The 27,551-nt window shown below is 46.0% G+C and overlaps 1 protein-coding gene across 3 annotated transcripts in view; it reads left to right on the forward strand.

The window, feature by feature from the left end:
* LOC147747102 (vitamin D3 hydroxylase-associated protein-like) overlaps positions 1–27,551 on the forward strand; it is a 382,698-nt gene that overhangs the window by 63,276 nt on the left and 291,871 nt on the right. The window contains exon 1 of one of the 3 annotated variants that reach the window (XM_086952350.1): positions 19,499–19,788. The exons of the other annotated variants lie outside the window; for them this stretch is intronic. Coding sequence (XP_086808476.1) covers positions 19,582–19,788 — 207 coding nt within the window. The 5' untranslated portion in view covers positions 19,499–19,581. Of the gene's footprint in view, positions 1–19,498; positions 19,789–27,551 lie in introns of those variants that run through there. 3 annotated transcript variants of the gene reach the window in all.

Below are 27,551 nucleotides of genomic sequence, written 5' to 3' on the forward strand. Positions count from 1 at the left end.
GGTCATTACAGATTGCCCTGCCATGCTGTAGATGGCATACAGAGCAAATTAAATCAGTGAGAGCTGAAAGTACATTCCTTCTTGCTAGAGTGAACTGGCTACACAGTTGTGCCACTCTGCCCCCACCTACCGCCTAGGCTAATTTTTTTGGTTCAGTTGTATCAACCTAGTTTGACTCAGCCAGCAGGTCTTTTGTGGATCAGCTTGCTGCTCAGTGCTCACCCCATGCCCTATCCTTCGTGCTCCCACAGAAATACGTTGGCCTTTTTCTCTGCTCTTGGCACAATTGCAATAAAATTTTTATGTCTAAGCTGTAACACTTTCTACAGGATAGGGCCAAGATCGCCTTCATACTGCCTTATCTCACTAAGGACACTTGTGGACAACCCCCTCGATCGTGTGATGACCCCTATCAGCTGTCTTATGCTATCCTTTTAGGCCAGTTTCGTCCTAGTTGTTAGACGAAGCACACCTCCCAGTAAGCACATGTAGGGCTGTTAACCTTATGTCCAGGGAATCAAGAGTTAATCTAATATATAGTGTGTGTTCAGAGGCTGCATTGACCAAAGGGTTGGGTGCTGCTGACTTTTATCAAGGACTATGTGAAGATATAAATGATTCACTATCTGTGAAAATAAATAGACCAACCACACCTAAACCATTAATTTGGTATTGTAAAGTGATCAGTGGTGTGCCAATTGTCACTTTCTAGCTTTGCGTGGATCGTGCAGTTCTAATCCTATGCCTAAAAACTTTGCTTGAAAACCAGACATTTGAGGTGAGCAGATTCAGAGTGTTGCTGGTGTTGTAGGGAGCTCTATAAAAGATCTGCTCACCACCTAAACTTGGGAACTACCCAGAGTTCCTTACGGGTCCTTTCCTTGTGTCTGTTTTTATCAATTATAAGCCTGTGCAATTAGCGTTGGCTTACATATCCTGTGTTTCATTTGCATTTTCTGTATTGGTATTGATCGAGAACCTAGCTAGAAAGCAACAGAGCTCAGTACATTATATGAAAGAGGGTGACAATTTACATGATCATGTACATCAAGAGGGGATTACCCAAATACATTTCTCATTTTAGGCACAGGGAGATAAAATTATTTGCACAGAATCACACGATGTGGAGCCAAGTGCTGAGGTCACTGTTCAAAGCTGAATCCCACAGGTTCCAAGGTCAGCAACTCTAGCCACTAGACCACACCACCTCCCTCCCAGCTCCCAATCCAAGTTGACCATCATTGAAGCTCGAGTTATTATCCTTCATTTCTGGGTTAAAAGGGATTCTGACTGTGTATATGCATTCTAGTTTATCTAGTTTATCACTGGCATTATAGTCTATACCTTGCAACATTTGTAGTCTGTGTGTTCTTGCTGCAGCCTAAGCCATAGGAAGCAGTGTCCATCTGCTATCTGGTCCAAGTTACCCTGAGAACTAATAGTAGAAGTGGAGTGCTCCTGCCTCCTCCAGTAGCAGGGCAAAACCTGTTTTGTCTGCCTGTCCTAACCCGGTTTTCCCTTATCCTATATCCCCAACTTTTGTATTATAAGCAGGGTTGAGAGCAAAGATATAGTTGCAGTCTTGGCCTTTCATTAAATACGGTGCTATACAGGTTTTAGTTGTTTGTGTGCAACCAATTGGAGTAATGCATCTCATCTCATCACAATGAAACCTAAAGGTAAAGTCAGCTTCTATAAACATGGTGACCTATAGAGGGGGAGAAACCGGCCGACCCCACCAATAATTCTCAGTGCTTTGCCCATGTCGACAGCCCCAACAAAATGGAGAAGCGCAACAAACAAAACGTAATAGGCTTCTGTTCCCATGTTGCACTGCAGTTTGCATCTTTATACAGACCACTGTGCCTAGCCACCTGTGGAGTGCAAACCACCACTTTTAGCTTCACATGGAAAGTCCTATTAGCAATGACCGCAACTATATTTCTGATCTTTTCCATGGATGTACAATTCACAGTAGTTCCAGCATGACATCCTAACAGTTTGGAAGTGCTAGCCCTTTACACAAGGCAGGAGAATGGAGTTAATATCTAGGCGGAAAGGAAGGCAAGGAATACGAATTTGAGATGGGCAGCAAGTGGAAATATAAGGTAAATGGAACGCATTGTTTTGAAAAAACCCTGACATCTAGGAATGTACATATTGGTTGGTAAACACATTCTTGCAGGAGTGGGACCTGACACAGCTACTTAGTCAGGAAATAGGTGTCTCTTTCTGCATCGTCGCCTAAACTTGTCTGAGAAGTGGGTACCTTATTCTGGTGCCCTTGTTGCACTTTGCTGATTACAGATGATGTCCAAGAGTGACCACAAGTAGCTAATGTGCCCTACTGGTGTGGAGATTTCAGGACCACAATCCCTGCAGGGATTGTGTCACAGAATTAGCGTTCACTGGGATTATATGGTAATTAGCAATTTTATGTAGAGAATGCCTCAAAGAATTATTAATTGATACTTTTGACAATTAACTTTAATTTAATTTTGGAACAGGAAACTGAAAACATTTGTAATTGAGGCTTTTTTGTTAATCTTTTTTTAAAGTATTGGAAAAACCAATGTCTCAGCTGTGACACCTATTGGCTTTGCCACTGCTTGTTGCTGTCCTACGCAGTGCCCATGAATATGTATGCATCTACAGCAGCCATCTTGTAATTGTGTTTTGTTAAATATTGCAAAATGAATGAAAGAGGGCCAACAAATGATGCATGCATATCAATTGTGGCCATCTTTGAATGTATTTTGTTAGATTTGAACAAAATGCAGTTCCAAGATGGCCACCATGGTAGCACACTCATCTGACAGAACATAATCCCTTCAAGGCACTGTATAGCAAGGTCTGATGTCAGCAGTGGAAGGATACCTCATCCAAACAGATCATTATGAGAACTAAATGCTCCTTAGGCAAAACAAACACACGAATGAGTAAAACCATTGATTTCAGGAGCAGGGAAAGGATCTAAACCATAAATCCATACAATCACAAGTAAGGAGCTGTCCAGAAGCTGATTCTTAATACATGTAATATACTGCAAACATTAAGTGGAGCCAAAACCTAAAATGTTAAGTTGGGGAAGAGGGGGAGCAGCACAGACCACTGACACCGGATTTGTGTGAAAATGGGTGCATTTATTGAAACCGGTGCACATCACATATATAAACCCTGGACCTTTCACCTTAGAAAACTAAAACCATGCTATACAAATATGTTACTTATGTTAAACTACCACCTCACTCATAAATGTCCCTCACCCATAAAACTTAAATCTGCAAGCATCTACGTCCTTCAAGGCTAATCTTCAGCAACTGAGACCTTTGACCTCCAATACAGTTTTACTGCATCTTTTAACCTCTAACTAGCTTAACTTCCTAATGAACCTTAAACTTCCTGCCTTGTCCAGACATGAGCTTGTCTACCCATTACTTTCAGCCTGGATTGCCGCTGTCAACAACAGTAAACTTGGCTAATCCATGCCAACCGTTGCCCAGAAAAAGTTTCCAACATTACTTTTTCTGAGCACCCCCACTCCCCCTGGTCACTAACACATGTTCAACACTTAGCCCACTACGTCTTGTACCTGCAACAAATATAACTTCATGCTAAATTATGAAAGATCAACTCCATCTCCACTAAAAAATTCTTAGGCCCTCAATTCTGATATTCGTCGTCCTCGCCATCTCTAAAGTTTCCGGCTTGGTGGCACCACACCATACTCTTCTAGATATGATCTCTGTCCACATAATGTGGCATCCCGACCACCGTCTTTGTACCTCCATTAAATTATCGTTTATTGCTCTCATCTGTGTCACTCCTTTCTCTACCACTAGGTCATTCTCACTTAAATGCACAAACAACACATCATTACACTTACCTCCTACCTGCAACTGGTTCAAACCTACGCATTTGAAACATTTTGGGGTCAAGATCCAAATTTGTGCGGTGGCTGCTCTGCCTCACCTGCCTTTCAGCCCACTTAATGAACTAATGGCCTAGTATCCATACTGATAAGCCAGCGATCTCTGGGCCAGGAACTGTACTTATAAAATAACAATTTAAAAAGATGTAATTATTTATTAATCCCCCTCCCCTCGCACATAATGCTGGAAACTTTCAGAGGCCCATCAACACAAGCCCATGATGCTCTCCCTATTCCAACCCCATCTACTTGCCTCTGTTGCCATCCCAAAGAGGAATGAATGTGTCCCATAACCATTTGCATCCACTTCCAGCTAAGTCAGCCCTTTTTCGCATTACAGCCAATAGCTGAAAATGTTGACCCCGGCTGCCACCAATATACCGTAAAAACCTACCTACCCCAACTGAAGGCCTTACCCACAGAGAGGTGGCCCATTTCACCAGGAGAAAACTGGCCACTGGTTACCTATGCAGCAGGGTGGAAATACACTGACCCCTCTGATCCATTTTCGACTTGTGTAGCCTTACTTGTAGACCAACTTCCCATGGGCGTACCCCCTACCAAAGGACCCAATACCCCCCAAGACCTTACACACCATCGATGCCCAAAAGAACATCCAGGTCGTCAAGGCCATGAACAAAACCTGTTCATCATCACTTGTGCAGATCCCAGGTAGACTCTTGATCACTTCACAAAAGAAACCCCCAGTCTTGACCAACCTCCCTGGCCAACCCTTCCAACATCCTTTTCTTCCAGCTCCCCTGCTGATGGGGTGTAGCCCCAAATAAGTTTTCCTATAAATTCAATGCCTGCTAGTTTACTTGTGATCGTGACTATGGACTGCACTTTCTAAATTGACTTCAATAAGAACTAAACCATATCTTCTGTGTGGGCCCAAGCGTCCCACCTCCTCTGCACCCTACTATCTAAGAACTTCACCCAAGCCTGACTATAAACCCATCTGTCTGCCGGTCACGGCACGCCACTCTACCATAAGCTGGAGCATCCCCTGTCTCCTGATGTCAATATCTCCTGTGGCATCCTGGTCCTGACTCTGTTCATCTCTGTGGCCAGCCCATGGAATCTTTCCCACTGTGAACGAGACAAAGCATCTGCAATGTCATTGTGCACATCTGGCACATGTCGCACTCTGAACAGAATGTCACATTTCATACACTTCTACACAAAAACCTGCAGCAATTTTAACATTTGAGCGTCCCTTGCTGACTGCCGGTTCACTACCTGCACCACTGCCATGTTGTCAATTCGGAATAGGACCTTCTTGTGCGCTAACTGTTCTCCCCACAATGTCCAAGCCACTACACGGGAAAACATTTCTAAGAAAGCTATACTCAGCCCCCATTCTTCCATCCTGGTGGTCATTCCTCCGCACACCATTTGCCCTGACAGTATAACCTGAAGCCTATACCTCACCCTGCATTGGAGTAGATCTGTGCATCTCACTCAAACTCTGTCATTGCCACCAACGGCACTCCATTAAAAGATTCTAAACAGAAGTGCTACATTCTCAAATCCTCCTTAGTACTTGCTGACAATCTGACATGGTGATGTGGCAACGGCAAGATAGACAATGACATTCCCAACCGCCTATAAAATATCCTGCCTGCTCTCACCACCCTACTGGCAAAGTTCAAATGCCCCAACAGCACCTGCACCACTTTTACCATGACTTTGTCTTTTGCCAACATGGCATCCCAACAGCATATCTTCTCTTCTGGTATGCAACTTCCATTTCCCATGAGTACATTTCAATGCCCATGAAGTACAGCACTGTACTGGGTCTGACTGTCTTTGCCAGTGCCAACTGCACCCCCAGATCTTCCATGAGTTCCTGAAAACTTATCAGCATTGCATGTGTGTGTGCGTGTGTGTGAGGAAATATATATACACATATACACCATGCACCACGAAAACACCTGTTGGGGAAAGGTACTTAAATATTCAAATAGTGTACAAGAGATTTAAAACCCCATCTGGAGCACATTGTCAACATACCATTTGCCTTTGAACTGATTGCCCATCAACTGAAAGTCGTCTGGGTGGACTGAGTGCAAGTGGAATGCTGACTTGATATAGCTCTTGGCCATTTGCGCACCTCGACCTACTTCCTCTACTATGGACCGAGCCCTGTCTACTGAAGAATATTTGACCGGTGCCTGATTCTCTGGGCTGAAAGCATGTACAGAGGTGCCTGCTGGCCATGACAGATGTTGAATTATCCTGAACTGACCTTTTCCTTTTTCAGAAACACTGTGATAGGTGACCCAATTAAATCCACCATCAGCAAGTCATGAAACAGGACGGCCATCCTCCATTTCTGTATCTCTTTCTACAATTTTTCTTTTGCCACATGTTTGAAAGCGCTGACTGATTTAAAATTGTCCCCCCACCTGCACACCCTCAAGCCTTGGTGTCTCAATTAGAGCTCCCATGTGAACCCCTCCCTCAACAACCTGGCATCATCGTTTGCATCGTAGAGTGCCAGCCTAATCCTCAGATGATCCAGCTTGATGGGCATACAAGCTCTTGTCCAAGGTCCTTGTGCCTTCTATCTGCCCATAAACCTGGATGCCTCACTGCTGCTGGTTACCAGCAGGCCCCTGTTGCTCCCCGATAAATTACTGGATTGTCCTCCCACCCAATAGCAATTGACAAGGGCATATCGGCCGTCACATTTTCAACATTTGTGCCAGAACTTGCAATGCTCGCAGGTGCATAAGCCTTTATTCAAATCCCAGCAGGCACATGCCTGCCCACCCTGTCCTTTGTCAGTTGCCCCAACCCCTCTCCGGGTGGGGTACCCTTGAAAGGGCCAATATGCAATAAGTAAACAGCAGGCCATAAAGATTGTCTTGCCATACTAGGAAGGGCCCATTGTATGGTGCCGAAAGGTCCAATTCTACCTCCCCACCCCCTTGCACAATGGTATCCAGCACCATGCATGCCCAAAACTCATCATCATATTGGGTCCAAGCATAACCTTCAAAATGAATCTGCACTTTTCGTATCATGTTGATATATTTGAAAAGTGCTAGACACCTCTCTGGTTGTTTTTCACAATAAATGCTGGCAATTAGAAAGGTTTCCATCGATCTCTATTGTTATGGAGACCTTAGGACACGTGGCTACCTTGTATTCTTCCTCCTTTGGCACCCTTCTTATCCCTCAATTCCCTATGTGACAATATCAACATTTCCTCATATTCCCCATTTTCTTGGTCGGTAGCACAAGGTGTGCTCCCAAAGGCTTAGAAACCCCCATGTTGGCTGTGTCTTAATCTTCAACTCTTTGCTCTGCAGGCCCTCTGACTTCTCCCCTGTTTTCTTCACCCCTGCAGCCCTCTCTATGCTCCTCTCTTCAACCTTGGCCTGTGACTCTGATGTCATTTTAGTTGGAACCCTCAAGCACCTCTAGGACCCTCTGCTTCTTGTCCCCCTGCCCAGGCGTTATGTTAGCCACCCCACACAGAACTCTGCTCATCCGTGCCTACCCCCATGTCTGTCACATAAAAAAATACGTATCTGCAAACGGACTGTGGCGCTTTCCTGTTACTCCATCTCATCCACACCAATTGAAATCATTACGGCAACCAAGTGCTCACCGCTGCGATCCTTAACCTGGCACCGCGATCTTTGCACGCTCTGGAGCCTGCCGCTTCACCACCTGTCCTCTCCTTCCTGGCACTCCATGTCATGCACTCACCTGGTCCCAACCACAGAAATAATGCTGGAGTCGATGTTTGGCCTCCTATCCTTCTCAGGAAAGTGTGAGACACAGGAATGAGACTCCTAAATCATGCACTGTCCCAAGGGGGGACGCGAGGAAGGCACAAAATATGAAAAGTGAAACTTTTGGTACTGGATCTGCACTGCGATGATGCACACTGCTTAAGAGGGTGTGCCACTCCTGAGACCTGTGTTTGCGTAGGTAGGGATGCCTGGTTTTGTGAAGACGCAATTCACTGGCAGCACAAGAAAAATCAATTACCATCAGTACACTAGCAGACCTTCTTATACATTATCATTGCATTAACTATGGTGTCATTCTGTTACATGCTTCTTCTACAATACAGCATGAAAGTAGGATAGCCAGGTTCACAGATTGGATTCTCTTAGTCCCTCAAGGAAGAACTCAAAATACTGATTTGAACCTATGACACTCCCTGGATAAAACTCGGAACATTGGATGGAGTTACCGGCACTCCCAAAATTACATTCAAAACATGGGTTGGAGTTTCTGACACTCCCAAGGTTACTCTCAAAATATGGGCTGGAGTTTCTGGCACTCCCTAGGTTACTCTCAAAATATGGGTTGGAGTTTCTGACACTCCCAAGGTTACTCTCAAAACATGGGTTGGAGTTTCTGGTACTCCCAAGGTTACTCTCAAAATATGGGCTGGAGTTTCTGGCACTCCCTAGGTTATTAGGAGCACATGGTAGAGTTAACAGCATTCCCAAGGTATGCTAGGGACACAGATTAGAGTTCAGCCACTCCTAATGTTTAATAGCAGCACAGATTGGTGTTTTGACACTCCCAATGTATACTAGGAACACAAGGTGGAGTTAATTAGTTGTGGGTAGTGTACTCCGCGCCGCCAGTGGAGCTTGCAAAGTTTTTGTCAATCTGATTTCAGCAAAAAACTCTGCCTCCATGTAGTGGAGTTTACAGGTAACAACCCAATTATGCCCCAGGTAAATTAGAGAGGTTGTCCACGGCTCTGTCAGTCAGTCTCTCCCTCTGGAACATGAGCCCACCCCTCTGCTGGTGGTACAGCCCTTACACCGACAGCGTCTCTTGTGATTGGTTGGCTGTTCCATCCCACACGCTTCTCGTCACAAATGAGAAGCTTCTGTGTGTACAGAAGGTGGGAAAATTAAATGCTAAGGATAGGTGCGCTGTGAAACACCAGGAAGCAGGCACTTGGACTGAGAAGTGCTGAGTGTATAAGGTGCCTTGGCAGTGGCATATCCAATGGCCAGGGCCTAGAAGCATGAGCATGTGGTGCCACATGCACCCAGTATTACAAGGGTGCTGGATGCTGGGCACTGCAGGTGACGCCATAAGAGGGAAGATGGGATGATGGTGCACAACTCAGATTACGTTACAGGAGAGTAGAAGGCCTGCACATGACGTCACATAAGTGTATATTGTATACAGAAGATTGGTGGTAGTGTTTCTCTAAACGAGAAAATGTCCGCACATACTGTAAATACTAATTCTCACTCAAATAATTTTACGTGAAATATTGATAAGGCAATAGTGTAAATAGAATCATAAGAGGTGCACTGCTAACCTGATAAACACCCACCACCAGGGGTGTTGAACAAAGCAACAAGTGCTAATATAAAGAGCCTAGAAAAACCACGTCAGTCAAGCACTCTCTAGATTGCTCTTATTACAAAAAGTTGATATAAGTATTATAAAGTATTGGTTTTGATAGAACTGATAGGTCAGATGATAGTTTTTCACTACTGTAAATAGTAAGTTCATTTGCAGTTCATAAACTTCAAAGTATGGATCCAAAACAGACGTTGTACTTCAAAATCTTTATTTCCAAACACATTAAAAGTTTTCCAGCTCGCACCGCCAAAACCAGTACTTTATAATAATTATATCAACTTTTTGTAATAAGAGCAATCTAGAGAGTGCTTGACTGACCAGGTTTTTCTAGGTTCTTGACATAAGTGTATATGCCTGGAGGAGTCTGAGGACCAAGCATTTCCCCTTTAAGGCTGCCTCGAGGAAGTGCCAGTACTGGTGAGTGCACATATGAGCCAGCCTTTAGAATATATAATAACTTTCTTGCATGATCACACTAGGGCCGAAGTGAAAGGCAGCTTATGCTGCAGAACCATGCAAGGCCGTTGTGGGTGCATGCCAGAAAAAGGTAGCAAAGCCACGGCTGAGAAATGTGCTGCTCCCACTCTCGTCTTGCTGAGGTTAAGTTGCAGCACTGAAAGGTTTCAGCTGTAGTTGGCTGCCTGAGGCTCAAACCACTCTGCCCATTAATTCCCATAACCAGCAGCAGAGGATGGAGTGCATGTGGTGAAGCCAGTCAGAAGAACCTGTCTCTTTCTAGTCGATTCTTTAGGAGCTCAGAGACCTCATCTTCGAATGGGCAATGTTTTTTTATAGGCTATTAGCAGGTTATATTTTAATAGTGCTTTGAATCAATGATGTGCTCTGTTTGAAATATGTACTTCTGTGTACAGGTTGTGTTTCCTGGATGTAATGTGATGTAGTGTAATGTAATAGACATTTCTAGAGTTTGCGGCTACCTAAGAAGAGGTGTCCCGGCACTGACGGCAGACTAACAAGATGGTCGACCAGGAGGCAACGCCCGGATAAAGAGCCAGATTATTAAAGCCCTCCTGAACTCTAGTTCTGTTTCAAGCAGGCATAGGTGGACCGGCAGAGAATTCCAGAGTTTTGTTATTTTTACCAGAAAGGAACTGCCACCTTGCCGGGCCTTAGAAAAGCATGGAACCCGAAGGAGACACAAGTGGTTGGATCTCAGGGCCCATTCCTGGTGATATAGATGCAACCTCTGCCTGAGCTACCTAGGGTCTTTGTCCCTAGTGGCTCTAAAGGCCAGGTCCATGGCTTAAAAAGTATCATCCTGGTTACCGGGAGCCAGCGCAAATGTCTCAAATGAGGGGAAATATGATGCCAGAGGGGTACCTGCCAAATCAGACTTGCAGCCGAATTCTGAATTATTCGTAGCCTGCAAGTAAGGTAGGCAAGTAGTCCCTGATAGAGGATGTGGCCTAGTCCAGCTGTGAGGTCACCAGAGCATTGGCCATAATTTCACGGCATTCCTCCAGTAAAAAAGGTAAAAATGTCCTAATGCATCTCAGCTTCCAGAATCGAGTACAGGAGATCCGACACACCTAATTCGTAAATGAAAGGTCCTTATCCAGCCTGATTCCCAAGTATTTCGTTGAATCTGCCGGAATTGGGGGTGGATTCCGCACCATGGGCCACCAGAGATTTGATGGAGGGGGTGATGCCTGACTGAAGAACAAGACCTCATTCTTTTCTGCATTCAGTTTCAGGCAGTTCCCATTCATCCAGTCTGATATATTTTTCAGACATTACTTGAAGTTATGAAAGGCCACCGCAGAATGTTTTTTTTAACCCCAACTGCGTGTCATCCGCATAGGAGACTACCTTCACACCCCAAGATTCAAAATGGGTGGCCAATGAGGTGAGGTAAATATTGAAAAACAGTGGGCTCCATGTCAAACCCTGAGGCACCCTGCACACCAGAGGTTTCTGTGAAGATACAAAAGGACAAAGAAACACCTGTTGGGAATGATTCTCCAGGAACGACCACAGCCAGGACAATGCTGTCCTATTCACACCCAATTGGCTCAGTCTCTTAAGCAGGATTGGGTGTGCAACTATGTCAAATGCTGCCGACAGGTCTAACAGTACCAGCATAGCAGATGATCCCCGCTCCACAGAATCTCTCACTGATTCGGAGACTTTTAACAGAGCGGTCTCCATGCCGTTACCAGCTCTGCAACCCAATTGAGAATCATGTAGAAGGCAGTGAGATTCTATAGCACCTGCCAATTGCTTCAGAACCGCCTTTTCTAAACTTTTAGCAAGAGCTGGCAGCAGAGAAATAGGTCTGAAGTTGCTGAGCACCCCAGGGTCAGCCTCGGGTGTTTTTAGTAATGGCAGCAGGAGCTCCTGTTTCCATGTGGCATATGGTATTTAGCCAAAGAGGCAGCATACTTTAAAACTGGGCAGAGCACAGATCTCCAGGGGAGTCCGACTTGCACTTTGAATTGTCCATCAATGACTCTTCGGCTGAAATAGGGAGAAATTCTGAAAAGGAATTGAGGGAATCGGAGGTCCAGGTTTGCAGGTAAGGAGAAGGTTGCACATCTAAGGGAAAAGCGGAACTGATATTATGGATCTTTTCCTCAAAAAATCCGTCAAGCTCGAGCAAAGAGCAAGAGATGGGAGAAACGTGCTATGTATGGCTGTCCGATAAGTAAAGGTTTTTACAATCTTACAGATTTCTTTGGTGGAGTTATCTGAATTCTTAATGCGTTTTGGAAAGTATTCCCTCATCTTACTCCACTTTAGCCTGTGGAATTTTTTCAGAGCCTCTTTAAGGATGCAATTTACTACAGGGTTGTAGGACTTTCTCCAGCAGCTTTCAAGCTTCTTACAAGGGCGTTTCTCTATTCTTAGTTCAGTGGAGAACAATGGAGCTGAAGGTTTAAGTCTATTGGATATAGCTGGCATTAGCGGGCCACAGTGTCTAAGGTAGTCATAACCTATAAATTAAAGCAGGATGAATCACTGTCAAGATGTCCTGTCAACTGTGGCACTGATTCTTGAAGTGCAGACACAAGGGCCTCTTTGGTGACTTTCCGCCAGTTTCTCCTAGTTGCCGTATTTATCCCATGTATTGGTGGTCTAGACTCTGAACTAACCGTAAAAGGTACCAAGAAGTGGTCCTTTCCAATCAGACGCAAAGGAACCCCTACTCTAATATTATGGTTATTTGAAAAGATCAAATCCAGCATGTGGCCCGCTTTGAAAGACAATTGTTTTCATTTATTTGCCTGTTTTTCTTTACAATGTGAATTATATTGTGGCAATCTGTGATATTTAGAGCGGAGAAAATCAGAGGGCTCTTGAACCTTATCAAAGTCCTGGCAATTAAGAGCAGTCCGTGTTACATGCTTTTTAAGTGTGCAGTTATTATTTTTTATTTTAAACACTCAATACATCAGTTTTAAGTACAAGAGTTCTAATTAGGGCAGAGCGGAACTCCGCAGAATTCCATAGTGCAACTCCACAAGCTCCGCCCAGCCCTAGAGTTAATGACACTCCCATGGATAACTTAGAACATTGATCTCAGTACAAGGATTACACATGAATCAAGCACTCTGCTGAGAATTTTCTAGAAACTACTATTCCACACAGAAACCCTGAGCAAAGTCTCTAGTCCTTCTATAAACACGGTTCAAAGGCCAAGATTGCAGGAAGGGTCCGTGGCATAAACAATCAAGGTGAAATGGAGGGAAGTCACTGACAGGAAACTTGAGTAAGCCTGCTTACTGCTATAAAAGATTAGTGTGTACTAACCTGATATCAAGAACTTTGTCTAAGTATTCACGTTGTCCTAAGTACGAATATGGTTTCAAGGTCTTGGTTCAGGTATCACGAGGAAATTGGAGTAGCTGAGCAGGAGGCGGAGACAAAGGATGCTTCAAGGAAGATGGAGGAACTTTGAAATGTAGCATAGAAGAGCGCTGCCTAGGTCCGGTTGATTCTTCGGATGAGTAGGTAAGAAGGAAGTTTGTTCTGCAGGGAGCGTAATCCAAGCAAGGGGCCCGGGTTTACGTGTGGTACGTGTGGTTTATATAACATGTTCAGAGATCACATGTGGCACATGGCGCACGTGGTAGTTTGGAAGGCTCTCCAAGACTCCTGAAGGAAATGTGTGTTAGTACATTGACTTTGATTGTACAGTAAGAGCAGGTGGAAACTAACGGATGGAGTCAATTAATAGGAAATTAACGTATCATTTTGTGTAAATATGCGCAAGTAAAAACACTCCAAGACCCTAGTAGCAGGTACAAGGCTGTTCAGGGAATGCTTGAAAGCTCAGGCGTAATGAAATCCAGGGTTTTGGGGGGAGATCTTAGGCACAACATCATGGTGCGCCATAAGTTAGCAAAACACAGAGTCAAGGGTAAAGGACTCTTTGGGATTGGGGAATAACACTACAAAGAATCAAGGGTAATGGAATCAACAGTCTAGAGGAAACTCAGACACGTTATTATAGCCTGCCATAAAGTACCACAGGAGTAGTGCAACACGGGCCCTCTGGGCTAGGCCCACTACACACAGTGTGCATGAGGGCGTTGCGACACTCCACAGCCTACATGCTGCCGCCCATTGCTTAAACTCTGTAATACACTATCCACAGACTGATGAATGTCCCCTCCCGTGTCCACCTGCCCCCTGTTGCACCATCGTATTTCTTCCTCCTGCTGCACCTCCTACTCAACTAGTTCCCCATCCTATATGATTCCCTAATCATAGTCCAGAACCGCATCTTCTTATGTATCAATAACCGTAGCACCTGTGACAGTATTTGCTGCCTGCCACTGTGGCATGACTTCTTGTCCGAAACCTGTACTTATATCCTGTCTGTGCTGCGGGGCCTTATGCGCTCCCAACTTCTCTGATGCAGGACGCCATGTCCTGTATTGTCTGGCGCTGAGGTAGCCCTGTACCCGCCAGTCGGTTGTACTGCCAAAGCCATTCTAGGCCTTCTTGGGGCAGTGATCTTGCTGTCCACTGTCACTGTCCAGCTGGCCACACTGTGCCACGCCTTCTCCTTACCATGGGGTATTGGAGCTCCATTGAGCTCTCCCGAGTCTGCCATGCCGCTGTAGCGATCACCCTCAAGAAAGAGGAGATACCCAGCGTGCTGATAACTACATTATGCCAAACTGTGCTCACCCCTACATCGGAACAACCAACTGATACTATCTACCTCCAAACGTGACCCTGCCCATACCCTCAACGACTCACCCTGTGCCCCTGACATGCTATGCCACCACTCTACCTGAGCAACTCTGCCTTTGTGCCGGTCCGCACTGGCATACCCCCTCTTAGGCCTCCTCCCCTCGTCTCCCAGTGATCTACTCCTAAGCTGAAACATCTGATCATTGCTGAGCTCCTCGTCCAGCCCCACAACCTCCCCACAGCTCTCTTCAAGGCCTGCCGCCACAATCGTTGCTGCAGGGACATGCAGTGCTTCCGGTGTGCCCGGTTGTAAAATCTCCCACCTCTGCACCTTCCTGTATGTTATTGCCCCGGTGCCATGCGGCAACATGCATTCTGTTCCCCATCACCACCTGCACAAACCAGACCCTCTCACCCACTTGGGCTCTCTCCAACAAACTCCCTCTGTTAGAAATGGGGGTCTCTAGTTGGCAGTGGCTGGCCACAGTCCAAGTAGGGACCCTTCTTCCTAAGTCAGAGTAAGGGGACTGCACCCTTTGATAACCCCTGCTCAACCCTGTGGTAACGTAGCACGAGCAGTGAGGCTTATCTCAGAGGAAGTGTATAAAGCATTTATGATCATACACAGTAACACAGTGAAGGACACTACAAAGGGACACCACACAAGTTATTATAAAAAATAAGTATCTTTATATATAGACTTAACACAAGGCCAATAACGGTAAAAAGCCACAATACTGAAAAAGGGGGTTACTCTTGAAAGGATGGAAAAAGAGTTCAAAGTGTTCAAATAGAGGTTCAGTTCAAAGCTGGGGTCTCTGCGACCCTTTTACTCACAAAGTACCTGAATTTCGTAGCAAAACAAACAAAAGGTCGCAAAGGAGCTGTAGCGATGATATTCCCCACGCTAGGCCGACGATGCGTTGAATCCTGGCCGCAAGGGAGGATCATGCGCCAGGCTGCGGGTGTGTGCGGGACAAAGCGACAGGTTTCCTCACGCTAGGCCAGTGATGCGTTGAATCCTTGCCGCGAGGGAGGATGATGCGCTGATCCTGTTGCATGTGCGATCTTGTTGCGATGAAAGAAAATGGCGCTCCGTGAGGAAGCGACAATCCGGGTGCGATGCGAGGAAAATGGCGGACGCACGTCGTCCGCGATGCGATGATCCGGGGTCAGCGAGCCTTCGAAAAGCCCGCAAAGGTGCAATACGATGATCTCTGAGGTTAGCGAGCACTTTGGGGCCCGCAAGCGTGTGATGCAATGATCTTTGGTTTGCGATCGCTCGCCGACAGCGGTGCGTGGATTTTTCTTACGCTCTTCAGCTGCAGCAGCTCGCAAACGGCGTTAGCAACGATTTTCAGCTCTTTTCTCTGTAGTAGAACTAGAGGCCCTGGAACTCACAGGGGCCTCACCTGCAGATAGAAATCCTCACTAGGAGGAATCAGGAGGCTGGTGGGGGAGTCAGATGTGCCTGTGACTCCAGCAGGAGTCTAGCTCTCTTCTAGCCCTTGGGTGATTGCTTTAGCAAAAAAAAGTCTCTCAAAAGTCCTTTTCCCTCTTTTTCCAAGTCCAAGGGTAATTACTGCAGGCCAATCCAAGAAACAGCACACAAGCACAGGGACAGTCCTCTCCTGAAGATTCCTTCAGTAACACGGTCAGAGGTTCCTCTTGACATCCAGGAGCAATACAAATTGTAGGGGGTTGGGCACAGATATTTATACCCCAAATGTCTTTGTTCTCAGAAGTCTCTAGTAGCTGAACCCAGCCAGAACCAGTTTGGCTCAGGCCTGGAGCACTTTGTTTACCAGGCTGCAGTCTTCCTTTCAGAAAGAGGTGGTCTACCATCAGACGCACAGTAGGAGATGGAGCCAGCATTCACCTTGCCAGGCACAGCCCTATTCAGGACAAGGAGCTACCCCTCCCCAGTACTCAATGCAGATCTCTCTATTCAACCCAGGTCTGACTCACCCTGCCTTGCCCCTCTAAACCCAGACTGCCAATACTTATAACAGCAGAGCACACTGGAGGCTTAGGCAAGAAAATACATACTTTCTAAAAGAGGTATTTTCAAACACAGAATATTAAAACCAACTTCACTAAAAGATGCATTTTATTATTCTGAGCTCAGGCATACAAAATTCGATTTTCCACCATGTTCCTTGAGTCAGATAGGACTATAGGATGTAATAGCCAGTCTGGCCATTCTAGTCTATGGGGAACAGGTAGCCTTGCAGCCGTGAAAACAAAATGGAGGGGGATTCACTACCAGGACATGCTATACATATCAAGCCATGTCCTACCTTACGCACACAATGCACCTACCATAGGGGCGACTGACATGAGGCTAAGGGAAGGGTCAGGGGCTGGGAAGTGTGGGCACTTCACAGCCAAGATGGCAGTTCTGGACTGCGCGCAGACACTGCAGTGGCAGGTCTGAGGTACACTTTACAAGCTACTTCTGTGGTCGGCGCAAACCAGCGCTGAAGGCCCACCATCAGCATTTGGGTTACCTGCCCTGGGCACACAGGCCACACTACTAGGGACTAACAGGTAAACCAAATAAGCCAATCAGGGATATACCAATTCGCAAGCATATTTACACAGGGAGCATTTGCGCTGTGGCACTGGCACAGCGCCCAGAGCATCTAATACCAGAAAAAACAGAGGAGACAACAGCAAAAAAATGGAAGGGAGACTCACGCCAGTGGTGCCAGGTCTAACACCCTCTCTCTAATGAGACGGGGGCCCAGGGCCCCCTCACCTCCTGCTCTTCTCCATCCTACTCTGAACTGCACTTGCTCTTGGGCTCGCTCATTTGGTGCCCCACAATACTCACAGCCTCCTCCACTGCTGCCTGGAAGGAAAACTCTTTCCTCCCTGACTTCCCCTCCCAACTTGTGCATGTCAAAGGAAGCAGTCCTTCCCCTGCAGCATCCTCCTTGGCCTCCCTCTTACGAGAGGCTGCCACAATGTGGTGTGCAACAACACATGCCACAGTCCCCCCTCTCTTTCACTGCTACTGTGCTCTTCCTCAGGGGGCCACACGCCCTGCTCACGCTACGGGCCCGGTTCTAGCGGGGCCGGGTGGTCAAGGCCTACCCAAACATGAGCTTGGCCTACCCAAACATGAGCCTTGGCCCTCACAGCGACGCTGCAAAGGCCAATACAAAACTGCATCTTTAATTTAAAACGTTACTCCTAACGTTGTTTTCCTTCCTGTTCTAGGACTTGAGTGATTTTTCCTGGGCTCTTTTTCACAGCCATCCCTTTTAGAAAGGTGGGCTGTGTCGTGCAGGAACAATAGGGGCATGGTGAAGGGGACAAATTATTTATACCCGCGACCTGCCGCACATGCCCTCTGGCCGCTCTCCACAGTTGGTTTACCTCTGGTTCTTTTCCAGCAGGGATCTGGAGCGGCAGTGAACAAGCGATAACCACAGCCGCAACCCCAGCTGACACCCGACGCATCGGGCAGCCTCCAGACCTACCGCTCCGGGCAAATAGATTGAAGCGCCCTGCCTCAGCCAGAAAAAGCATCGCTTGGGCGACCTTACCATCAGACATCCTTTACGCCAAGTAATAGGACAATTGCATCAATCGACAGGAAACACAAAGCAATCATTCCCTACTCTCATTACTACAAGCTAAAAAAACGCTCTGAGACCTACTACCAGCCACTGTGTCACTACAATAGGGTGGCTGGCGGCGTAAAATGCCCGGTTGTAACTCACTGGGCTACAATATAGCCCAAACCGCAGCAGTTGCTAGACTGCTCCATTCCCCAAATTATCCCAAGGGCACACTCCCTGTGGTCGGCCGCCCTCCAAGACCCTATTCCACGAGTTATGGGTGCGGTCTAGAATCAGGGAAAAGTTAGCAATTTTGGTTAGAATAAAGGTGAATTTATAATGTGGGGGAAATGGTTAAGATTCATGTTAGCTCGAGTGAGGACAGATGCAGCTCATGTTTTGCATAACAGATTTTGTTATGTTAGATTATTTGTAGCACAACCTTAAAAGTTCATCAAAACCATTGTTAAATGGGTTTCTCCAAAGAAGGGTCTTCTCGTACATGGTATTTCCGTATAACCCTATTCTCCTTTGCCACACAGGCCCTCGTTGCAAGTTCCACTGAGCCCGGCGAACCCTTTGGAGTTACAAGTTTTTTTCCCATTGCTTAAATTGACCAAAACCTTGGGTGAAATACCGGAGAATGCACGCGGGAAGTTGTGCAGAAACACCTGTTCCATCACTTCCTTCCCCAAATCCACAGACCCAGGAAACCCACAGACCCAAGACACAGGCAGGCTCCGGGGCACACACAGACCCCGGGGCACACAGAGACCCCGGGGTACACACAGACCCCAGGGCACACACAGACCCCGGGGCACACTCAGACCCCGGGGCACACACAGACCCCGGGGCACACACAGACCCCAGGGCACACACAGACCCCGGGGCACACTCAGCCTCATAGCATTATTACGCTTCTTGCTACAGTACTACGCATGTTTATAATTCACAAGCTACATGCATTAGAGGTCCTTATATGCTCGCTGGAAAACATGCATTGTTTAGAAAACAGGAGGATGATTCTTAATTTAAGCATAATGTATGTAATAGGTGGATTTCAGACTTCTGCAGTGCAACCAGATCTAGGTTGGGGATTTTCACTGACATGTGTGAAAAATGTTAAGTTATGCAGTATTACATTGCAGCTCAAATACATTAGAAGGGCTGTGAAAGGTGTATTCTGTTCAGAAAGGTGCTTTTGCCTACAAGGACGTCTTTTCGAATTCCACCTTTCATTGTAAATATAGAATATTTACGTTCCACTGATGTCTGGACGGTGACGGCCCCGTCTCGTGCTCATCAGGCTCGGCCTTCGCTTCGATCTCTGCTCTCTACAATGTGCCATGGGCAGGGCTCAGGCTGGCACAGCTGCCCTCTGCACTGATTGTTGCTAGGACACCCAAATCTTGCTCTTTTGAAAGCCTGCCCAGAATCCGTGGCATGCTGTTGTGTCGAGTCTGGAATGTGTGGCCCCGACTCATCCCAGCTCCGCTAAAAGCGGCCACTCCCCGGATGCCTCCCCAGTGGTGGCTCTGACGGGCTGGACGGAGGACCATGCCGCTGAAGAAGGTGAGCCAGCTGGTCCCGGAGGTGGTGGCCGGGGAGCTGCTGGCCGCGGCCCTCATCTGCCTGGTGACCACCCTCCTGGTGCTGCGATGGAAGTGCCGGCGGCGCGTGCTCCAGAAGATGGAGCGCGCCAGGGTCCAGAGGGACTACGGCCTGGAGCAGATGGACCGGATGGTGCAGCAGTCCAAGAAACAGGTAGCGGTTCCATGCGTGCTGTCGCTCCATCATGGCTCGCTGGGTGGGGCCAGTAAACGCCTCTGCGTTATTACGCAAAAGCTACAGGGCACTGGTGTTACATTTTGTTCCCACTTTTTGGTCCCTTTCGCACCATTGTTCTCCCATTCTTTGTCTCCTGTCGGATGCTTCCTCGCACCCCTTAGCCCGTCTTTACCACAACTCTTAATGTACTCTTCTCGACCCCTCCTATCTCACAAATACTCTATAGTTTCTTGCAACTTGCCACCCGCTTTCGGTTTTCACTTTTTTGGTACTGTTTTTAGTCCAAGGTACAGTTTTTAGTAGCAAGGTTGCATGAGGTTCCTATGCAAAGAAGGAACGCGGGCGCTCCTAACCTCTAGCTGTCTAGTAAAAATACCCATAACTGGGCTGCAGGAGGCCCCGTAGGACTCTGGGCCCCGGTGCCGCTGCACCTGCCTCACCTGTGATACCCGCGCCTGTGTTTTAAGCGCAGTCCTTGCCTAGCTCGCCCTGCCTCTCACGTCCAGTTGGTTATTAGCCCCGTAGTGTAACAAGGGAGCCATGAGCCGCAGGGCAAGCAAGGAAAGTGCGCCCCCTGCGCTCTGGTTGGGAAGTAAAATAGCCCAAATTGAGGTTTTAAGGGGTCCTCCAATCCCTGCCCCCGGGGTTGCTGAACCTGCTACAAACAACTGAACAGGCAAAATGGTGTACCATAGAAGATGCTCTTTCATCTGAAGCACTTTGTTTCTTCCATATCTGTGCTTTGGGCATATTAGTGCACACCAGTTAACACTTATTATCCACACAACATTGTTATCTGGTTTGATGATGTGCGCAGTAGGAGTCAGTGTAACTCCTGCCATATTATAGAATAGCTGTATTTTAGGCTTAGTACTAAGATTTGGGCTTTCGACGGGCCCACATTTTCACCAAGGAAGGAAACCGGGGCACAGAGAAGTTCTTTGTCATTGGATGAGATTTAGGGCCTGGTCCAGATTGTGGTGGCTCCTCCACTAAGGCGGGGGAGCATCGCCCCACTGCTTGGAGCAGTGAAATAAAGAAAAGTTAAAATGTTAATAACTCGTTATTATCATTTTATGTTACCCTGCTGCGGTAGCTTTGTGGGCAGGCGTGGCTGCTCTGCTTACAGAGCTGGGGAGGAGAGGAGAGGAGTGGTTTGGTCCCCCAACCTCCGCATGAATGTTTGGCCTACCCTCTTGTACCGGCCATACATTCATGCACACTTTTTCCCTGTCTCAAAACAGGCTGCTTTACAGCCTGCATTGAGAACATGCCCAGGCCCCCATTCCCTGTCTGAGCGTGGATCCATGGCACTTAGACCAATCACAATGCTGTATTTCAGTGTTGTGATGGGCTCAGGGGAGTTGGGTGCTCCCTACTTCCCTGTTCCACCTGGAGAGATAACAGAGGGACAGCAGAGGAGGGACCCGGTAATCAGGTACGCTTTTATTTTTTATTTTTACTTCTCTCGCCTTCCCCCCCCACCCCCGATCCCTGCCAGCCACCACTGGGACTGAGTACAGTCAATCACGGTAGCAGAGTACAGTACGTCTACCACCCTGTTGGGGATGGTTTGAGAGTCTACCACAGGGAAAATTAATTATTTATTTAAGTTTCCATCGTGGTTATCTCCCGTAATCCCCCTCCTCACCTGGCCCCACCGCTCTTAACTGCAGCAGCCGCTGCTTCCAAAGTGGGGGTTGTTATTGAAAAACAAATAAACGAATGACCTCCACACCCAGGTTTTTTTTCACTAGCTGCGGGGGTCATTGTTTTTTGTCCCTTGCTGGTAGGTACGGCGAGGGACAGAATAAAAGACCTCACATCGTCCATCCTAAATAGCGCAGGTGGTGGAATGCCCTTCCTCTGACCGCCCTACTCTGTGACCGTCGGTGGATGCCTTCCGTCGATGGATCCAACTGGTACTCGTTGATGGAAAGCTGGCACTGCTTCCGGCACTAAATAGGTTGGGCAGACTGTCACTTTGGTGGCCAGGGTACTGTGTCACGTTTATGATTAAGTATGTAACTCTATGGGGTATATTTACTAAGATTCTGCACTGTGTTGCATTGCAAAATGACACAAAACCTTTCTTTCCCCAATTTACTTTGGCACTGGAAAATCACTTGCAAGAAATTCAAAGCAGCATATAGAACTGCTTTCCATTACTTGGAGCCGCAGGGTGTTTCATGTGTAGTGCATGGGAATTTCCATGCAACCACCCAAAGTTTTTGATGCAAAACCGTATTTACCAAAACAAAGCAGACCGGGTTTGTGTAAAAAAATAACGGCCATTTTAAATAGACACTATCACAGAGAAATGCTTTCTTTTCTCCCTTAATTTCTTACTTCGCACGTATGCTGCGCTGTACAGCCCTTATACAAAGTAAGACAAGTTTTAAAGTTAGTCTAAGCTTTGCATTTTGAAATGGAAGGCTGTCCTTCCAGAACAAACCTATGCTAGACTGTCACAGACATCCTTGCACTATGGTGCATTGTGCAAGGGTGCGTGTGTGGTGCACAGCTGCCTGATTGTGTACCAGCACTAGAGAGAGGGAAGGAGAGTGCCGTATCTCTGTAAATAGGCAGCTGCGTGAGAATTTGGTAAATTAACCCCTTATTCTCCTTGACTCAGCTGCATAAATTCTGTTGCTTAAAATCACAATGAATTGATAAGACTGGACAGCAATTTTGGATTTGAAAAAAGAGATTTCAGGTCAAATTTTTTTTTCTGATCACCAGCTAGGGTTCATCTGGCATTTTGGAAAAGAAAGGTGGAAAGGCTGAGTCAGTAATACTATTTCCTGTAGACCTCTCACCTTGTCAATGTGTGCGATAAAATGTGCAAAGTATGTTGTTACCAGTCAGTCAGCATGGTTTCGCAGTAAGCAAAAGGCACCCCAAGGCACCTCCGAAAAATAACAAGAGATGTGCTGTATTACGGTGTCATCTCCGGTTACAGTGGTAGCATCTTTGGACCAAAGATGCTTTCATAATATGGCAGTGCATAGAAAATGTCCTGGATCCCCATTACTGAACAGCTTTTTCTTCTCCTCAGCATTACTGCTTAGGCTGTAGGTATTACTGAGTATTACTGAGGGCCAGACAGAGAAGATTATAGATGGAACTGGATAGAGTAGACTAGAGGTATTAGCATGCATCTGACAGAGTGAACAGTAGATATTAGTGTGTTGGAGACAGATTATATGTAATAATGTGTACCTGGAAGATTAGACAGTAGGTATTACTGTGTGCCTGAAAGAGTTGAATGCAGGTGGCCGAGTAGACTATAGGCATTACTATTCCCCTGACACACTAATCTATAGGTATTACTGAGTGTCTGACAGAGTAGTCGATTGGTATAACTGTGTGCTGAACAGAGTAGATGACAGGTTTACTGTGGGCCAGACAAGAGTACACATTAGCAATTACTTTGTGTTTGAAATAGTTGACTGTCGGTGTTGGAAAGTGGGTTATTAGTAGTGATAAATTTGCATCTACCATGGCAATAAGGCCACTAAAACAGTCTAGGGCTCAGTACAAGTCTCAGTAAATTATTCCCATGCTCAACCCTGGGTAGCTTGGCTGCGAGCAGTGAGGCTCAACTTAGGAGTGAATACTTAAGACACATCACAAAATAAAATTCCAACACAAATGTATAAAAATAGGAAATATTTTTATCTTTAAAATTACACCAAAACAACAAAAACCCAATGTAGGGAATCTGAGATATGATTTTTTTTAAAGAATACATACTTTCTAGCACTTAGAAACCTATAGCGCCAATCTGGGACATCTGGTCACACTCGAAGAGACATAGTCAAACTTTCAGGCCGGCCGCAATGGAGCGCAGCACGGATTCATTGAGCAGGAGGCCCTGGCCAACATTTTACCTTCGGACTTAGAAACTGGATATTTTTCCGCCAGAGTCCCTCGATGCTCTTCATCAGTCTGGATTTGGTGAAGGTTCGCCAGTTTGACTTTCAGGGAGCTCCCGGTCATACTCTGGAAGTCGGACCTCCGGAGCTCTTCAGCGGGATGAACCTGGAATCTGGGCCGGGTCACAGTTGAATGTGGCCGGCTCGGCACTTGCATTTGTGTTGATCTCCTTATGGAGCTTTTTTCCAAAGTTTCTTCAAACTTCTGAAACTTCTTCCTGAAGTTCCTTTTGTGGGCAGAAAGTGTCCAAAACACAGACCCCAAGGGTCTGGAAGCTCCAAGATGATCCTTGAAAGTTTGGGACCATATTTCCCCCAATGTACCTGGACAATGCATTTAAAAGTCCAATGGACGCACTCCAGGCAGTGGACTCTTGGTGGTTGTGATGCAGGTGATCTCTGTTAACCTGTAGCCTGCAGGGCGTCCACTCTTTATTCCTTCAGAAGCAAGATACATACACAGGGCTGTAGTTCCAGATAGTGCAGCAGGTGCAGTTAGTCAGAATGCAGGGCCTGATGGTGCATATCAAGGTTCCAGCATGGCAATCTTTCTTCTCTGAGTTTCAAGCAGCAGACCTGAGAGGCTCTGCACTGCTCCCATATTTACTCGGTGTTCTCAAGGGTTAAGCAGGAGAGCATTCCTGTTAAATGAGGTTCAGGGCAACACCCCATGACCACTTCCTCCAAAGTATGGCATATTCCTCTCTCAGAAAGCACTATTACTCCAAAATTGAACATGGCTGAAATCTCAGCAGAGCATAAAGAGTTAACTAAACCAACACTCAGTATGGCTCATTTCCATAGCTCTCCACCTCCTAACATCTGAAGATTCCTTCCTTAAGCTTCCCATCTGGCTGGGTCAGAAGCGATGGGCTAGATGGACCTGGCATTCCCTGCCTGTCCTATTCCTCCTATAAAGAGTCATGCTTTGCGACCCAACCCCCTGTTCTGACAGCCTTCTCCACCAGATTGCTTCTCCCTGGGTGAGCCAATTACACTTCATCATAGCAGCCTGCCTAATCTATCCGGTTAACTGTGACCAATCAGGGAAGACCACAAGTAGGCTGAATTTTGGCTTACATACAAGAACGATTTATGCCTTCTTTTCTATATATTTTAGGATAAATTCAACAATTGCATACTGTTGGATTTATCAATACCATTCTTCCAAATCCATGAATGATAATCTATTCAATTACTAGCAATATTTATGCATTCATAAACTATTTCAAGTTAATCATCCTATTTGTTTTGCTTTGGGGCTAGGCATGTACAATGGGTAAACTGCAATGCATAATTTCTCCATCATCAGGGCCTATGAAACATCGTTTATAAAGGCCCTGCTTATAGTTACATGACCCCCACCCCTGAGACATTTAGGGAGATCTTGAGGATTCTGAATAAGCAAATATAATGTATAGCCACATTCCACAGTGCTCCAAGCACCAGGGTCGATTTTGGGAGGCACCTTCCTGCAATGGGGAAAGTGAAATGTGCAATTTCTCTATCTCCAGGGCATATAAAAACATATTTTATAAGGGAACCTCCTTATAATTACATGACCACCTCCCACACCCTTGGGACGCCAAAGGGAGACCCCAGGGGTAATTAATATGCTAAAATATTGTAGATGATTACTTTTTAAATGCCTCTACCACCAAAGTCAAGTTTGCAGTGAAAGTACTTTTAAAAAGTAGTGCTGCAACACTGGGCTGCTTTTAACCCCTTCGGTGCTGATGACGGCCCCCAGCCATCATGAGTCACGGTGCTCGCGTGCTGATGATGGCTGGGAGCCATCATGACCACGCCCTTGATCGGAATGTCCAGCACAGGCGCGGAATTCCGGCCGGAGACAGGGGGTTAAAATGACCTCCGCCTCTCAGCAGTGCACACATGCAAGTGCAGAAAGAGCCTCTGAGCTATAAACTGCCACACCCTATTATATACTACGGACTTGAGGGTAGGTCATGCCAATTGTAAGTGTACCCTAATACATAGTGTACCCTAATGTGTGTGGGTGTTTTTACTTGTGTTTTCAACATAGCATTGGCCCTGGTTAGACTGAACCCAGGGACAGTCAGAGTCAGTTACCACCAGTAACAGTCAGTAAAAAATGAGGGTACACAGGTCATACAGGATGACTTTGCAACACTAGGTATTACTGTGCACCTCACAGAGTTTATCATAGATATTACAGTGCACCTTCTTGGTAGACTAAATTAATAAGTAAGCGCCTGATAAATTATACTAAAAGTATTACTCTGCCCCTATAGAGTAGATTATAGGTATTATTATGCAACTGATGGACTAGACTAACAGTATTAATGTACTGACAGACTCAATTTACATTATTACCCTGGTCACAGGAAACATGCGCCATATCAAATGCTTTTCTTTAGTGGTGCAACTCATCCTCACAGATGTGGGATGCACTTCGAATGACACACTCTTCATGTTGTGCTGCAGGACCTCTCTCTTTATTTTTTTCCTAATTCCATTTTTGCCAATAGTATATCCTCGTTTTCATTAATTATGAATTCTAAATAAATTAGATCATCCTCAACTGGTGGAACAGGAGTGAGGAGGATGGATTGTTTTTGTAATGAAAGAGCAATATACATTAAGGTGATCCATAAAACAAAAATGGTCACATATTATGAGGGCTTACCTAGCCTAAACATTATAAAAATGCTGCATGTATGGACTAGTGAATAGACGATGCTCCTCCATCACCATAATGGCTACAGCAAATGTGAGTGCATCCATGGTGGCCATCTATGAATAGGTTTTGTTAAAATATAACACATGCATTTAACGATTTCCACTGTAGATGCACAGACATCCACAACAGTGATTCTATTTGAAAGCATTTTCAGTCGGATTTAAAGAAACCCTCACATTTTGCCAATAAGGATGCAAATGCATCTGCACTAGCCATTTTAACAGGATTTGTTAAAATATAACAAATTGCATTTAAAGATGGCCATTCGTGGATGAATGCATACTTGGCAGCCATCTTTGAAGAGAGTTGTTTAATGTGGAAAAAATAACATTAAAAGATGCCTACTGTGTCTTCTTTTGCCTGTGTGCATGTGTGGATGTCAATTTTAGAATGGTCAGAAACCTATTTTAAGATGGCTGCTTGCTGATTGTGATGGAGGTGACGCACAACAAGCAAGGTGGCTGGAGGGACAAGCGTATACTAAGTGGGGGTGAAAAAGCAGGGTTTAAAATGATGGTAATAAGGACTAAGGGACGCAAAGCTGGAAACACACTGCACTGTAAAGCAAGGTTTGACATCAGCAGTGGAAGGATAAATCATCAAATGAAAACACTGGGAGACGGAAATGCTTCTTGTGAGGGACAAACACACTAGGGAAAAAAGACTTTGAATTGGGAGCAAGAAAGTGAGATAGACCCCAAAGTCATCCGGCCATTAGCAAGGGGCTGACCAGTGACCACAGCCCTGTCTGAAGTATATGTGCTATTTTGAAACCAGTAGGTTTACATAGCTGAGATGTAAAATGTTCCACGTGACTGTTATTATGCTCACTGAGCCTCAACACATATCCAGCTGTGAATTGATTGCCTGAGACTTTTGCTCACATCTCACCAGTGCTTAATTTGAGCCAGCGGGGTCCTCATTTTTAAAGACCAGCACTTCTTTTTCAGCAGAGTAAGAACGGCCGAAAAGGGGGAAGAAAGCAGGAGAGTCTGAAAAAACCATGACAAAGGGAAAAAAGCATTGGTAAATGCATTAGGTTTTGTCTATATGAATAATAATAAGCGGTTTATTGTTGT

Source organism: Lissotriton vulgaris, chromosome 1_1 (genome assembly GCF_964263255.1).
Source record: "Lissotriton vulgaris chromosome 1_1, aLisVul1.2, whole genome shotgun sequence".
Classification (NCBI taxonomy): Eukaryota; Metazoa; Chordata; class Amphibia; order Caudata; family Salamandridae; genus Lissotriton; species Lissotriton vulgaris.